This window comes from Patiria miniata, unplaced genomic scaffold (assembly GCF_015706575.1).
Source record: "Patiria miniata isolate m_02_andy unplaced genomic scaffold, ASM1570657v1 HiC_scaffold_24, whole genome shotgun sequence".
Lineage (NCBI taxonomy): Eukaryota > Metazoa > Echinodermata > Asteroidea > Valvatida > Asterinidae > Patiria > Patiria miniata.
In genome coordinates, this window is record NW_024037063.1 from 8,754,932 (window position 1) to 8,772,262 (window position 17,331).

General features: G+C 41.1%; 1 protein-coding gene across 3 annotated transcripts in view; it reads left to right on the top strand.

Moving 5' to 3' along the window:
- The window catches only part of LOC119731588 (N-fatty-acyl-amino acid synthase/hydrolase PM20D1.2-like), a 32,821-nt gene extending 16,734 nt beyond the window's left edge, over window positions 1-16,087 (top strand). Inside the window, exons 5-12 of one of the 3 annotated variants that reach the window (XM_038204781.1) lie at window positions 2,082-2,338; window positions 4,957-5,032; window positions 6,129-6,190; window positions 7,412-7,490; window positions 8,666-8,737; window positions 10,470-10,635; window positions 12,035-12,090; window positions 13,379-13,506. In XM_038204781.1, coding sequence (XP_038060709.1) covers window positions 2,082-2,338; window positions 4,957-5,032; window positions 6,129-6,190; window positions 7,412-7,490; window positions 8,666-8,737; window positions 10,470-10,635; window positions 12,035-12,042 — 720 coding nt within the window. In that variant the 3' untranslated portion in view covers window positions 12,043-12,090; window positions 13,379-13,506. Of the gene's footprint in view, window positions 1-2,081; window positions 2,339-4,956; window positions 5,033-6,128; window positions 6,191-7,411; window positions 7,491-8,665; window positions 8,738-10,469; window positions 10,636-12,034; window positions 12,091-13,378 lie in introns of all 3 variants that reach the window. The other 2 variants (XM_038204779.1, XM_038204780.1) reach the window with 2 other exon arrangements.
- Window positions 16,088-17,331: the final 1,244 nt, after the last annotated feature.

Consider the following 17,331-nt stretch of genomic DNA (forward strand, 5'->3'; position numbering starts at 1 on the left):
GATGCGCAGCTTTGTCTGGTGACTGATGTTGTGATGGCGCCAGAGGGGTTTCCAGAGGGACTTCACATTCCTGAAACCAGTCCCCCACGTCTGCCATCTCCGTGAGGATCTCTCCAGTGACACTCACTGTGGAGCCTAGGCACCGGTATACAACAGGTTTCCACAAACTCGACATCTTGGTTGTTGATGTGGAATGGGTCCTTCACCAACAAACATGAGTCTCTGAACTGCTGAGCTCTTGGCTGAGTTTGGTGGCCTCTTTGGGGAAGATGGAGAGGGCAGTGTGGACGTCTTCAACACTGGTGGCAAACAAGGCCCTGTCGTCAGCAAATGCCAGGTCTTTGAGGCTGTAGTCATTCAGGGTCACACCAGGGATACGCAAGGCAATGATAGGCATCACATGGTCAATGAGGACATTGCAGTGGTCAGGTGCTGCAATACAATCCTGGCAAACTCTGGAATTTATGCAGAACCAGTCAGTGTCTCTGTCATTGACTCTGACACAGTCTTGGAGTTGTCGTAGATCGCAGCAAAATGGTTGACTTGTTTCCGGCTAGACTGGTTCTAGATCTCTGTAGGGCTAGCCATACAGAGCGTTCAACGGAGTCAAAGGCAGCTTTGAGGTCGACGAAGGCAATGGCCATATCTCCGTGTTTGCAAAATTTGCAGGCCTTCTCGATATTAAGGAGGCAAATGGTTGCTATGTGATTTGCCATCTGACAGTGATATTGGGCTGTGATAATGGGATCTAGCAATCAGCTGGAATCATGTATTTGATGTTGCTTGGGGCTAGGATTGGCCTTCACTTTCAATTTGACATGGGCGACAAGCAAGCAGTGGTCTGTGTTGCCAAGCTCTATCTGCCCCACGGTAGACCAGCACTGATGGATGGAGTGAAGCCAGCATCTGGACACAAGGACATAATCTAACATGTCTAAGACCTTCTTGGTGGTGCCATCATTGCTGTACCTGGTCCAGTGGCAGATCCTCTTTTTGGGGTGCCAGGTGTCTTCTACACAGTGGCTTGTTACCTTGCGCAGCAGGAATGCATCTTCACTATTGCCGTTCGTAGTGGTATCAGCAAATTGTGTCCCAACAGCACTTCTGCAGTTGTCATGGGTATTTAAGATGCTGCGCTGGGATCCATGAGGACCAGGGAGATGTCATGGGGTGGCTCATGGTTATTTTGGAATTTGTTAAAGTACTTGTCCTTTACTTGCATTTGGGGAGTGTGGCCTAGTGGTTAGGGTTTGTTACTCATGATAAGAGGGTCAGGGGTTCAAATCCAGCTGCTGGTCATATGTTGTGTCCTTGGGCAAGCCACTGAATCCCCACTTGCCTCTCTCCACCTAGGAGTATAAATGGGTACCGGCATTAACTGGGGATTAACCTGCGATGAACTAGCATCCCATCCAGGGGGAGTTGAAATATTCTCAGTCGTTTCATGCTACTGAAACCGGACATAAACGCTGGCCTGATGGGCCACATTGGCTCATGACAGGCTTTACTTCTTTACCTTGCTTGGATTGTCTGTTGTCACGTTGGTTTAAGTGTAACCCACTGAGATGGTCATCTTGCCGTGCCTATGTTGGAATCTGGCTGTGAGAAGAGATCAGACACAGGTTCCCAGCAGATGACCGGTGTATATATCTGCAAGCCTTAGGCTTAGCCAGGTACTACTGCTTTCCTACAAGGGTACTAATCCTGCATGACACCCCAACACCCCAAGATGTTAAACTGAGTGATATTTTTAAGAAGGGAAGGGGGGAGGGGCCAAATAAAATCTCCTCCCCTTGTTTTTTGTTTTTAAGTGACTGACCAATTGTTATGAACCTTTGTTTGTTGCAGTCATGTTGGGAACATACATGCAAAGGGTAAGATCAAAATGTGTGATCATTATTTAAATATTCCATGGTTTTGTCCATGAATATTGTAGTTGATTGCATTTGCCTAGTATGGGAAATTGAAGACAAAAGATTTTTGGGCAACCTGCAAACAATTTGACGGCAGAATACCTTCTCCTGCAATCCAGGCCAATTCTGGCGGCCAATTCCAGTCTTTCTGTTCAATCTGTACCCAAGGTGACCGGTGTGGACGGTGCACTCAACATTGCCAAGACCCTCCTGGAGCGTGGTGTAGAGGCAGAGTTCCTACTGGACGAGGGATTCACCATCCTACAAGACGTCATCAAGCACGTCAGTCGTCCCGTCGGGCTGATCGGGGTCTCTGAGAAAGGCTACTTGACCATGAAACTGAGCGTGGACAGTGCCAAGACCGGCCATTCCTCCATGCCACCCACTGAGACTAACATTGGAATCTTAGCCAACGCAGTTTCAAAGTGAGCAAAAGTCATGTTACCTGACCCAACGTAATGAGTTCCAATTTGCCACAGGTACTTTTGAGTAAATGAACTCTGTGAATGAGTACCTGCTGGACGGTTTAGACAGATGGGGGAGGCCACTGGGAGGGATATTTGAACGCATTGCGTCAGCATACTTTTGTGCCGTGTACATGTGTGCCATACATGGAGCTTTCAAGATTGGGGAAAAGGAGCCCATAAGCTTTTTCACTCATTTTGCACAAAGCAAATCATTTTCACCTACATAGCATCTGCATTTGTTATACCTCTGTCTTGAACTCTGTATTTTCATTGGCCTAAAACGATCACGTGTTAAGTTTGTAAAAAGTCACGTACGTGATATCCCACAGGGAGTGTTCTATGATTTTAACTTTGTGCATACGGTACATACGGTGTGAAACTCTTGTATCGTTGGTACCCACGCTATTTTCACCTTGTTTTTACACATGAGTGGGAGCAGCGAACTAGCAGACAATCAGCTGTTTCGAGCACGCTACATGCATGTGAGTTGACGTTCGGTTGTCATGATTGTTGTGTTTACTGCTGTTTGTTTTCGTGATTTTTACATCAAAATCAAAATAATCCAAGACAGAGGTATAACAAAACAATTGTTGATTGCTGTGATGTGGGATACATAGTACCTCGGGGCACATAGTACCCTCGGTTTTGCCTCGGGTGCTATGTGTCCCTCGGGTGTTCAAAACGTCATATCCCACATCACAGCAGTCAACAATTGTTAAATGTTAAACTTAGGGATATATGAAGAGCAGGGCATCCTCCTTATCCTGCAAATTAAAACAAAGAAGTGAAAATGGTACTGAAGACTTAGTTTTGTTGGTTCAGGTCACATACCATGTTTTAGTAACATACTTACCAATCTAACGACCATAAAAACATGTAGAATCACTGAGGAGGTACCATGCTTGCGTGCAGATACTGTGCTATTCGGGCGATTAACAATGCAGTGTGCCACCAAGAGTTTGCAACGGAGAGTCCATTTTTCAAGTTAACAGTCGACATAACATGGCTCATTTGAATGAGTGTCGGTAGACAACCTGAGCTAATATGTCATAGATTGGGGCATAGCGTTCTGCCGCCTTAACCCTAAAGGGGCCGGGTTATTTTGACCATCTCTCAGCCGGGGGGGGGGGGGGGGGGGGGGGCGGATTCTGCCCCCCCCTAAGATCTCGGCCATCGAGTGACGAAAAATTTTGAAACTCAGCACATGCATAGAGCAACTCTTCCTAAACATGCCCAAGAAATTTCATGACTGTAGGTCAAAGGGTTTTAGAATTATGGCTAATTAATTATTCATATGTATGAATGGCAATTCTGCTCGGTGTACACGACGTATATGCGAAAATTCAGTTTTCACGGCGCGTAGCGCCGAACAAATTTTCGCTACGGGCCAACCCGTGGTCCGATTTTTATGTTTTTGGTATCAAAAGATGCGCAAAGCTCGAGGCTAAAAAGTCATAACAGCTTGGGTCGCGAAAAAATTTTTTTTAGAAGCTATCGCGGAAAATGTTGAAGGGGGGGGGGGCGGATTCCGCCCCCCCGGCCCCTTTAGGGTTAACACAAAACACCATATTGATAACAAGAAACGAAATGGGCAAAGAGTATCCTCGAATCATACGCTTACGAAACCACTGACCGGAAAAACTCACAATTTCAAATGTCCCACGCTGCGAATTTGTCGACCATCTCCCACAATGCACTGGGAAAAATGAACTCTCCTTGGCAAACTCTTGGTGGCGCACTGCATTGTGAATCGCCCGAATTGATATTGCTCATACAATCTGCATTACCATGATTACTCATGTTACTGGATATATGGTTTGTAAGTGTGACGTCATTTGCACATAAATGCCCAGTACACGGGGTAGCGTTGGAACCGGAAATAACAAAAAGGTGTAACCTCATAGGGCTTTATGCTGGTGCTGCCAGTACATTTGCGCATATGATGCGTACACATACGAAGCAGATGTTTCTATCACACAAAAGTCATAAATGTATTACACTCATGTATATTCATAAGCAAATGTACCTCTCACATCAATTGGTTAAAGATATAGTCCATCATGTGTATAAATTTATGCATTTTGTTTGTTTGAAGCAACAAAAGTGTTCAAAATCTAAAGAAGGGTACTGAACAACTAACCTGATGAAGTTTCAGCTCGGCTTCAGCTGTATATTCCGAGAAAAACAGCATTCTAGGATCTCAATTTCAAATCAAAAGTTGCGGAATCATGTTTTGAATTGGGCCTGAATTCAGCATCTGAGACACGTTCTCACTGAGCCGATTGCAGCTACGCGATGTCGCGCACTGATAGCAACCGCGCGCGCGTGTGCGACGTGTCAACGCTTGTGCGCGCTTCGCCGAATTAAGGAAATGAAAAAAAATAAGAAACTTTAAAGTTTTCTTCACTAGTTCCTCTGTCAGTAGCTTTCGGTACAAAACAAAAATTCCAAGCTAGCGTGGTTCCCCAACTGCATACTATTATTACTTAAGTTTCAGTGATATTGTAAACTGCTTATACTAAGCAAAAACAGCAGCGAACCTATAAATTCTTTTGATTTTTCCCCTTCTAATATAGACTTGAGAGCACACCATTTCCCAGCATGTTTGGCTCCGGCGTCGAGTACGACAATTTTGTCTATTTGACATCTGAGGTGATTATTAATAAAATACCAATCCATTAAGCCCCACCCCCACCTTCTTTTTTTTTTTAGCCAATCACGGCCTTGATTTCACTTCCAAAAATTTCCAACAAAAGTCCATCATTTTTGGCACTTAATGAACATGCAACTTGCCTGGTTGAAATAGGCATTGTGACAATGGAGAGGTGGACTTTTTGTTGCCCATCTTTGCAGACGACTGGGCTTATATATGGATCGGCATGTAATTTACTCAAGTATTTGAAATGAACAGAAACATCTTCATAAATCGTCACCGTTTACTCAAAGGGACAGGCATGTGGATTTTGAAGAAAAAAACTTTTCCAGATAAGCGCAAAAGAAGTTTCTCCTATTTCAAAACTTCAAAAACTACTACTTTGCAACCTCTCTATGTAGTAAGGAAACATTCACATAGTTCTTTAGAAAAGGTAAATGTTTATGTTAACCCAGTTATTGGAATTAACACAAGTGGTTAATTAGCCAAAATGAAATAGTAAAGATGCCCATTCCTTCGTGCAAACGAAAATCCAAGTTTTCCTACATTTATGCCCGTAGGGATGGGGCTCACGTGTTAACGGCGCGCAGCTGAGAATGTGACATACATGCCCGTCCCTTCGTGAAAAAAAAATTTCTCAGTTGACCTACTTTTACGCCTTTCCGTGCAATACGTTTTGTACATGTTCAAGGGATAGGCATGTTAGTGTCTCTTGAAATTGCAAAATGATGAGAGATGCCTTCCCCTGACATCATTAATTTAATGTAGAAATTAATGATGTTTTGCTTATGGAAGCATGTCAAAATGGTCGAGTATGATGTTTTAAAGCAAAAAAGAAAAAAGAAAAAAAGTTGAAATCTAAAAAAATTGTCATTGTTGACATGCCCATCTCTTCTTGAAAACGATGACGAAATGAACAATGAAGGCCTCATTGAGGTTGTATCCCCAATTTCATTTCTTGATGTGCGTTATTCATGCCATCATGTTCTGTTTTATCAAATGTGTGCTACAAGCCCATTTGGCATTAGTGGTGGTAACTTTCTTAGAGTCTGTAATCCTTTTCCTATTTTTGTGGTGGTTGTTGGTCACATATAGGTGGAGTACCCAATCAAGCTTGTCTTTGCAAACTTATGGCTCTTCCAGAAGCTTGTAGAAAGGTAAATTTCTTAATCCTTGAATAGTGTGGTTGTTTCACTCAATTTGGGAATTCTAAAATAATCCACAAAGGAAAAGTGACTGGGTGTGTTATAATAATGCTGCAAAAGTTGAACAACGAAATTGATGGAAGCGGGGCTCGAACCTGCCACCTCCAGATTGTTGTTCTGATGCTGTAACAACTGAGCTATCCAGCCCTGTGTTGTCAATGTCTGTGTTCAAGGGGCACTAGTCAGAAGCCATAAAACTTGTATGTATATGCCAAGTAGCCAGGGATCACACCCAAAGTCACGACATAGAGTTGCCATAAACCATTTGGAGAGAAGGTTGAACACATTGGCATTAAAGCTTCAGCAGAGATGCTAATTATGCAAATGAGTTGTGCTTATTATGCCAATTTATGCAGATGTGACCCTCCCACTAGGGCTCGCGAAAGTGGACACAAAGTTTCATCGATTGTTCTTGGACAAAGGCCAGCCTGTTGTCCTCTGACAGAATGACATACTGACTGAGTCACCATTTATAGAATCCTGAAGTGAGACTTTCAGGTCTAGTTAAATTAGGCAGGCCTACTCTTGTTTTAGACATTGTTGTAGTCAAGTACTTTTTGTCCTGAGTACCGAATACTGCCGAGGACTTAGATTGCCAAGTGCGAGTACTTGTACCTCCGAGTACAAGTACAGGTCTCCGAGTACTTGCACGAGTACGAGTACTTGTATTTCCGAATATGGCCATACGGCAAATGGTTCATTGTGCGTATTTGGCCGAGGCCCAGTCAGACCAATATACAGACCCACTCATGGCCAGCCGTTAAATGTGTTTGTCCGGACGTGCACAGAGGAAAATCAGGAAACTTTGATTTCTCCACAAGCCAATCAACCATTTCAAACTGAAATTATCGATAAAATAAGGCTGTGGTAAGTCAAGCGTTACCAATTTCCTCCGAGTACTGCTATTTGAGTACGAGTACTTTGATAATTGAGTACAATTTCGACATGTTGAGTACCGTCATTTTGAGTACAAGTACTCTGACATTTGAGTACGAGTACAAGTACTCCCAAAAAATTACTTGGGGAGTACGATTACCAAGTACGAGTACTACAACACTGGTTATAAACTGCACTACCATAGATGGCATACATCATGTATGCGCTTGGTAAAAAGCTTTATTCCTTTCACAGAAGGGCTAATGCTGTCTGTTTTCCACTTGTACATTTCCATAGCATCATGCGCAAGAAGGAGAGTACTAGAGCGCTACTGCACACAAGCACCGCCATCACTGTATTCAAGGGTGGTGTCAAGGTGAGTAAACAGTGGGTTTCTGTCAGTGATTACTGGTAGTTTGTGACATTGTGCTAGTTAATCAAAAAGATAAAAGTTGTAACTTGCTCGACAAGAAACAGGGTTACCGCAGTTATGGAAAAATCTGGGGAAATCCTGGTATATTCAGCTATCATGGAAAGTCACAGAAAAGTTGTGGAATCCTAGTACAACCAATAAATGATGAGATGTAAAAGTTATTTGGCTTTTTGCAGTCTTCCAGTTTGCGTTTTAGTTCTATACTGCCCTCTGGCGGATATGGAATTCCATGGGATACCATCGCGCATACGCAAAACCAGTAACAAATGCACTGACACAGACCAGATGTCGCCAGACAAAATTGAGCACAGAAGTGCCAGGAATTTAATTTTTTTTTTTTGCTGTAAAACTGAAAAAACTCCCTAATCACCAATGGTGAAAGGGGATATAGATAAAAGTGCAGCCAATGTTGCACAAAAATAAGATGTGACAAAAACGGAAAAAGACAATGTCGTTCCCAGGTTGAGCACAGGAAATGTGGCCAAACAGAATATGCATATAACTGCACGTAAAAAATTGGCAACAAAAGCAGGACATCAAAAATGAGTCCCAGCAACACAGAAATATCTGCAACTATGAGCCAGCTGGCCAAAACTATGAAAGATTTGACCAAAAAAGTGGAGGATATGAAACAAGTTCAACAAGAAATCGCGAATGAATGTTTAAAAGTCTTGTTCAACTCTTCAATTTTACTGTTCTCCATTTTTAGTAGTTTACTTTGATGATGCTTTCATGGCACTCAGTAGTCTTGTGTCAAACTGGAAGGCTGAAAGGGAGTGGTGTCCCTTGCCTCTAGAGCAATAGGCTCCTAAGATACCAACAGCCCAGGAATTGGTCTTGAAAAGGGTGACTGCTCTATGTTCCGACACCCCTATGTTCCGACAACCTAGATTGTGTTACTCCTGGTTAGGGTTAGGGTTAGGGTTAGGAATAGGAATATGTGCAGTCGGAACATAGGGGTGTCGGAACATAGAGGTGTAACCTTGAAAAGCCCTAAGTTTTTCCCGGAAGAGTCATGGATATTTGAGAACACCGATGAAATGAGTTAAAATCATCGCAGTGCAACTGCTGAGCTTGGCCAGATAATTCAGACCTGTTTGATTTCCTTTTCATACCAGGCTAACGTGTTGCCCCCTTCTGCTTCTGCTATCGTCAATCACCGTATTCACCCAAGCCAGACTATACAGCAGGTAAAAACGAAAGCTTCCAACCAGAAAACAATCATTTTTAGTTTTTTGGGGGATTGTGCTGCATAATCATGCTTCCTGTTTTGGCTCTTTATGCATGCTAGTGTAGCCGGACCTGATTTCTACAGCTGAAAATATTTCTTTATTTAAAGAGGTTGTGGAATGCTCGAAGACATTTCCGTCATTTTTTGGGTATATGTAGCCTAAAGTGTGATAAAATAAAAACGACTATTGTGTCTGTCATGAAATGAGTACAAAGGGTACCTTTGAGAGCTGTTTTTCAGGTCCTGTTTCGACCCGAACGTGCAATTTGTGTAAAAGTCGTCGTTGCGGGCAGCAAACAAAACACAGTAAATCGTGACGTAATAAACAGGACTCGTATATGCTACTCTGCATCGGGAGTCCTGTTTATTACGTCACGATTTACTGTGTTTTGTTTGCTGCCCGCAACGATGACTTTTACACAAATTGCACGTTCGGGTCGAAACAGGCATGACAGGACTTGAAAAACAGCTCTCAAAAGTACCTTTTGTACTCATTTCATGACAGACACAATAGTCGTTTTTATTTCATCACACCTTAGGCTACATATACCCCAAAAATGACGGAAATGTCTTCGAGCATTCCACAACCTCTTTAAAAAGCAAAGCATAGTAAGTCACATGGCATGTTGGCTGCCAACCAATTTTTTTGGTCATCAAAATCTGTCCTATCTTGGAAAGTTTTGTTATCGGCTGCGGTTGTTTGTGTAACCAAGTTGCTTAAAGTTTTACAAAAATAGGATGATTGCTATAATTTCTCAGCACTGAGGATTGCGGAAACGTTGACATATCTTTGAGGCAAGAATTTCTTGGATACTTATCATGCATTAATATCAGGCACTAATAAGCAACAGTCAAATTTTAACTTTACAGTATTTAATTAGACACCTTTCAGTTTACAAAAACTGTTTAGTTCATTAAAAATGATTTTTCTGGTCTTTAGAATTGGCTTATTTGGGCAATATTCCACAGCAAAATTGAAAAAAAAAAAGACACAATTTTTGTTTAAAGGGAATGTACATCATTGGCTTTTGCTGTAATTTTCAGAAATGAACTATATGAGGGGTTACTATAATAGATCAAATATTGTTACACTGACATGTCTGAAGTTTTGTGTTCGAAAATGCTGGAAAAACCACGAAAAACACAAATGGTGAAGTAGTCTGGTTCCCTGACTCACTAAAGATAAAATGGATCAATTTCTAGATGCCGGAAAATTGTAAGGTATGGGAACCAGTCTAGCTGGCCTGCACCCGTTCATGAACATGTAGCCAATAGCAAACAAAATTGGACTGAAAAAAAAATGGTGAATTTGGAGCAGTAGTTAGGTTTTTCTAACGGTGGTCGGCCGACCACTGTTGGAAATGTATCCAAAAATACAATTTTCTTGAAAACGACTTCACAACAGGTGCCATGATTTTACAGGATGCTTGAGACTGTCATTTACCAACATCCTAGTAAGGTATTTCGTAAAAACTTGGTAGTTTTATTTTTCGATGTTTGCAAATGTTGTATATTTCCTTTAAAGAAAAGAATAAGATTGAATCTTTTACGCCCTATTTTATAGAGTACCGGCATCATGAATTTCTCAGAATCAAAAAATTTGTAAAAATTACCCTCACATAATTTTTGCAGGAATTTCCTCCATTTGAAGTTTCATCCAATTTGACATCATATATGTTCCTCTTCTGTAGGTTTTAGAACGTGACAGACGCCTCATCAACGATGACCGCATCAAGATGGAGATCCTACAAGGCAGAGAGGCCACCATAACTTCCCCGTATGACGAGCAGTGTTTTGCCTATCAGTCAATTGGGCAGAGCATTAAACAAGTCTTCCCAGATGCTATCGTTGCCCCAGGTATTGTTATGATTCTTTCATTTCTTTAAAGGGAATATACAACATTTGCAAACATCGAAAAATAAAACTACCAAGTTTTTGCGAAATACCTTAATAGGATGTTGGTAAATGACAGTCTAAAGCATCCTGTAAAATTATGGCACATGGTATACTGTCATTTTCAAGAAAAGTGGTATTTTTGTATCAATTTCCAACGCTGATCGGCCGATCAGCGTTGGAAACAACTGGCTTTTTTTCAAATACTGGCCCCAATTGACCATTGCACTTGTTTGCAATCGATTACAAACCTATGAACGGGTACGAGCCAGCTAGACTGGTTCCCTGACCTTACAATTCCCCAATGTATGTAAACTGCTCTGTTTCTTCTTATATGGAGTCAGGGAACCAGACTACAGGAAAATGATCGTTTTTCTTGGTTTTTATAGCATTTTCGAACCCAAAACCTCCAAAAAGTCAGTGTAACTATCTTTGCTTTATATTTCCAACCCCCAATTCCATCCATTTCTGAAAATCACAGCAAAAGCAAATGATGTATATTCCCTTTAACCTCCTATTGGCCATCAATAATAATAGTAAGAAAGAGGGAAAGAATGTTGCAACCTGACCACTTCCGTGATTTGTGTACAAATCTAATACATTATTGGTCCGGACGCAGCTTGAGAAACTCTAGCCTATGGCATGGCCCGCACTAGAGTAGATGTAGAGTCTACTCAGTGTGGGCCATAGACTAGGGCAAGAGAAATTCCAGCTCCAATCACAATGCTCATCAGGAATTCAACATTTTCAATTGCTGATGAGCATTGGAGCTGGAGTTGGAAATAATGTTACAACCTAATGATGTCACTTCTGCGAAAGTCTATGGAGAGTCAAGAACATTTTATTTCCTAACAAAATTGGAAATGTTTCTCAGTCCCAGATTCATGTCTTATCATCATTTTTGCACATGAGGTGATATATGAAGAAAAAGTGGCGTCAGGTTGCAACATTATTTCCAGAAAGAGAACTGACTGAACTGACTGACTGATTGATTGATAGATTTAACCCTCCTATGCAAACATTCATTCTGTGCAAATTTGTACTTTCAGTTCAGGTGTCTTTTTAACGGTCAAGTTGTGCCTGCCTTCATGAGGCAGGCATAGGAAGATCCAGAACAAAATGTTCCCCCCAATAGAGTTGATTAAAAAATTTACGACATGGGGGAAATGTTTGGATTGTAGATGCTCTGTGGTGCGATCTGAGGCAATTTCTGACCACTGTAACCATTTTTTTTGTTAACAAAAGATGGTGGTGTATGCAGTGGCTGCCTTTTTTTGGGACCGGGGGGGGGGGGGGGGGGGGGGATGGCTGTTGGAAGCAGGATTGACTGGCTGTGACTGTTTGATACTATGCTTTGATATAGGTAATTGATAAGACAGCTGTGACAACCAGTTGCCTGCTTTTGTCTGTTGACTGAATGTGAGTAGTCACAGTGCTTGCTTGAAATATGATCTGACTGTTGGTGACTAGGGTGTAAAAGGCATGGCAGGGGAAGAGGACTGATATTTTGACTGTCTGTGACTGTTCAGACAGCAGGAGGGTTCAGCCCCGTCCACTGTGCACTTTGGGAAACAACTTGTACGTTTCTTCAATGCCTCACTGCATGTACCAGCCACACACACTATACACGCCTGCACGCATGTCAGACTTTTTTGCACACATGTTGAACATTAATCAAGGCTGAGATTGGTCAAACGTCATGGTGCGGAGCTTTATTGATCGTTTGATAGTGGCGCACACTGGTCAGGGAGCAGCTATTGAAGCTATTGATTCACATTTGTCTTGAAGCAACTACACCCCACGTAAATTAATCTTTCACCACTTGTTTCCTGTACTTTGATGATACATTTGTAGGCAATTAGGCAAGTCTCCATGTTTGTTCCTGGCCGGTTTGGAATGTTATATTGTTTTTGTTTTCTGTCCCTCTATCTCCTCTCCCCTGTCAAACTGTCCACCCTCCCTTCCCTCCCCCCTCCCCCGACCCATTCCTACTCGCATTCTTCAGTCTTGTCTGGTCTTACTTTTCAATTTCCAATTTTTGTTTACTTTTTAATTTTTATTTGCTTTGTCATTGTACTTTTGTTCATTTGTTGGCTTAATAAATAATAATAATAATAATGTGAATAACGAAAGTGGATTTTTCATTTCAATCATGTTGCAACTTAAGCATTTTTACAACTTTTAGCCATTCTGAGTCAACTGAATAGAATTTTGTGTGTTCTGTGACCAGCCATTAAAAGTACGCTTGCTTTGTCTTAGTTTTTTGATAAGTTGAAAACGTAGCTCATTTTAAACAATTGTGTGTTTCAGTTTGGGTCAAGATAGCAGCTTCGGTAATGCAACTGTATGGAAAAATAAAAGGCTCAGGTAGTCAATTTCGAGCATTTTGTCGGTTTGTTGAGCAAAGTGGATCTGCGAAGCAGCCATCACTGTGTACGTTGATTGAGGTGCTTGTAATATTAATATAAATAGATAGCTCTTCAGTTCTCTTTACAGAGTTCCCAACTTTAGAACATCCTGTTGGTGTACTATGAAGAGACTGAATTCCTTCCAAAATTTGTTCCCCCCCCCCTTTTTTTTAGCCTTGGTTTTAAAATTGTGTCGTTGAAAGGCAGAACCCAATATTGAATTTGTTTCGACGTGACATGTTGGACTGAAAAAAAAATCCTCTTTCGAAATGCTTCATTTGTTTCTCACAACCAATCAGGGATTCTCCTGGCCAACACGGACACCATCCACTACACCAGCGTGACGGACAAGCTGTACCGCTTCTGCCCGACCTTCAACCTCCCAGAAGATATCCCACGATTCCACGGCGTGAACGAGAGGATCCGCATCTCCAACTACGAGCAAGTGGTCAAGTTCTACTATATCCTCATGCACCATGCAGACAGGCAACAACTATAAGAGATGACTTAAGACAATTCTATGCATACTTCCTGGGATTCATTATATTCCTTTTTAATTCGTTTGGATATATACTATTAGCTTACCTTTAAATGCCAAACAACCTTCTTCCAAACAAAACCGTTAAATTTTGCTCATTTTAAGCAAATTTACCATTGGTCTAAGCACCATCGATTTTAGAATTTTCAATAATCGATATATTGGAAATCCAATATTGAGTATATTTGATATATCGATTATGAATGAGTTAAGTCCGTTTTAATTATTCTCAGCAACGACCAACTCAAAAAAGAAATATCATATGGCCTTTATGGTATTATCAATGAAATAAGGGTTTTTGGAGTGGCTAATGCATATTTAAATTTATGCAAATGGTAGGGAAGTTTGCAGAATGAAATGCTGTTTCATCATATATTTACCCACCACTTCAGTATCCTTTCACCTGCGGATTTAGTGGGGGAGGGCACGGAGGTGGGCCTTACCTACCCACTGGCATGTTGTTGCTAGGCATTTGTATTTCCATGGTGACAGTGCACATAAAAGGACCGCCGATGGGTGGGGGAATACCCGGCGAGAAATATGTGGGAACAAATTAGACAACTGAACTTCTTCAAACCACAAAAAATAAACAAATCAATTCCCACACCTTTTTTCAGAGCACATTGCTCGATTAGTTAGTTTCATAACTACAGCGCCGAGCATTACCGGTGAGAGAATGTACGAAAAGATACGGCGAACAACGGAACTTCTCCAAGCCCCAAAACAGGACAGCTTCTTTTGAATTTTTGCATTGTATACTGGAGACCACGTATTCCAGCGAACGCAAATCACAAAGCGTTGCCGCTTGACATTTCGCGATGTTTTATGCTCACTCACAAACACAATTTGCCGCCGACTTTGATTCCATTATACAGCAAATGTTAAACACAAAGTAAAACCACAAACGGTAGATTTATTTTGACGATAATCTAACGCATTTTTATACTGTCTATCATTCTTCATTATCAAATTTTTCGATATTTTTGATAATATTCCTCAATATCGAATTGATATTTCAATATGATTAAAAAAAATGATATTGGCGATATCGATATCAAAACAATATCGAATAATCGAGTAATATCGATATATCAATGGTGCTTACATCGGTCCAGACTTCAGCTGGGACTGTCCCAACTAAAGTGTTCTAGTTGGGCCGAACAACTAAAGTGTTCTAGTTGGGCCGCTGTAGCATCAATTTAGGACTCTTTAAAACACGGACTCATTGGTAGTATTGTGCATGCCTAAGTGAAGATAATTAGGAGAGGAACTGGTCACGCGAGATGATATAACCAAAAAAGGAGTCCGATTTTTATACGACGCCAGCTCAACTATAGTTGTTCTGGACTCAGCATAGTTTTTACGGCAGAATTAATCAAATGCAAGTGATGTGAAATTCATGTTCTTAATACAGCATAATTCTTACGAATGTCTAACTACAGATTTAGCCTATCAGTTTCGGTCCAAAAATTAGGCCACCTGTATCAAATGATCGAAAGGAGCAACGCTCATAGCGATTTTGGCAAGGTATGCACATCTAGATTTGGAAAATGTATGATAGCTGTTGAATGGTGGCAGTTTTTTTGGGTGTTATCACTATTAATTCTTTCTCCCTTCAAAATGGCCGCTTATATGCTTGTTACCAGATTAATTATATGTGGTAACAAGCATGTTTTGGTCGCCATTTAAAAAAAAAAGTGATAGCACCCAAAAAAGCTGCCCCGCTGCATGCTATCACATATTTTCCAACTACAGGGGTGCATACCTTGCCAAAAATCACAATAAGCACTATTCCCCTCGTTTGATACCGACCAAACCCTCAGGCTGATGGCCTGCTTAGGACCGATGGTATGTACATGTATAGTTGGGTTGTAACATGCTTTTACCATATCTTGTGTTGCCATCAAAAGGCCTACAGGAATTTCAAAATAGCTTCTAAGCCAAGGCTGTCGGACCCAAAGCCTTTGTATGATATTGGGGACCTTTTACTTTTTAATTGTCACTTAAATAAATAAGAGATCACCATAGCCTGTTGTGCTTATTTGCAATAAGTAACTTATTTTTTGTAAATTACTGCAATTTTTTTTGATGAAAGAGATTTTTTTAAATGGGTAAAGGAGCACCCAGGAACATAGTTTATGGGATGAATTTGAAAAAAATGAGTTTTATCTAATATCAAACAAGTTCGTACAAGTTTAAACGTTAATCTGTTCTTGAAAAAAAAAGATTTTGGTATGTATTAACAATATTTTGTTCACATCTAGTGAGCAGATCTATCTGCTCAAAATAGTACTTGCTTGATTAAAATAGCGAGTTGAAATAATAGCACATTGTTATAATTCTCTACTTAATTTTACACAGATTTTGTACAACTCCATGACACAAAAAAATGATATGCATTGAATGCTTTGTCTCAGGTATAATAAACATCATGAATGACCAAAGTTTATACTGAATATGTGTACATAATGTTTGTAGAATAATAGTCATTTACCTTACAATAATTAATAATACTGGTTGCACTGAGAGGCAACTTGGACTTTTAACATATTTTCCTGGGCTTTTGGTACCCCCCCTTTTTCCAGGATGACCAAATGTTTGATATACATTATTTTTGTGAATGTTTACAAGGGAGACAAGGCAAAGCATGACAAACCTGTACATTGAAATATCTTTTCAGTAAACCCTATTTTTATATATATATATATTTTTTTTGGGGGGGGTGTCTGTGTTCAAAGATGTACGTGTGCACAGATAATATACATATATGTATGCTATTTGCGCACATTTTGTGTGATTTTCCATGGGGAATATGCAAAAACGCATGTCAAAATCAATCCCCTGCCGCTTGGAGGCTCGTTCCCCCCCCCCCCCCCCCCCGGCATGGATCCAGGAGGTGGGGATCAAAACCCCAGCTCCCCCAAGTTATACTGGTATAATGTCTGCATTTTCAGAATTTTTTTGCTGATGACCCCCCCCCCCCCCCCCCCGCGAAAATTCCTGGACCGTGCTTAGAATCTCGGGGAAGGTAAAAACAACAATAGAGCATCTAATAAAAACACATTGAAGACCCTCCTTGAATTGGGAGTGGGAGCCAGGGGAAAAAATCCTGTAAGGCGAACTGGAAACGAGGCCGAAGTTTCGGGAAATCTTTTGGTAATCGGGGAATCCCCCCAATTTCCGCACGCAATACACTTCGGAAACCCCCCCCCGCGCGCGCGTCATGCATTCGGGAAGGTTCACTCATCTGACACTCGGAAGTGCGCGCAGAGCATGCGAGACAAGGCTGACAGCTTGAGTGACAAGATGTTCAAGTGAAACTGAAAGCTTATCAAGAAGGTAAACCACTGAACCGGTATCGTTTCTTTGCTGGGAAATGGCGCGGAAATGGAGGGGTGCCTGTCATCTTTAACCAGTCATATCATGCTGATTAATCCGCTAATCACTACCTGATCATTCATGTCATTAACATTCAGACATTGTTTCTGTAAAAATGATCTTAAACTGTTATTGTTAAAGGAATGACTCAAAATATGTGTAATTTTCACTGCTTTAAATTTTGCTTTGTAATTGTTTACTCACCTGCATGTTTGGATCATTCTTTTGAAGCATATTGTTTTGTAGCCCCATAAAAATAAATGTGGCCAATTTACTGGACCACCTCCGTAAATAAATGCCACACTTCCACCACGTACAAAAACATGTCGAACTTTG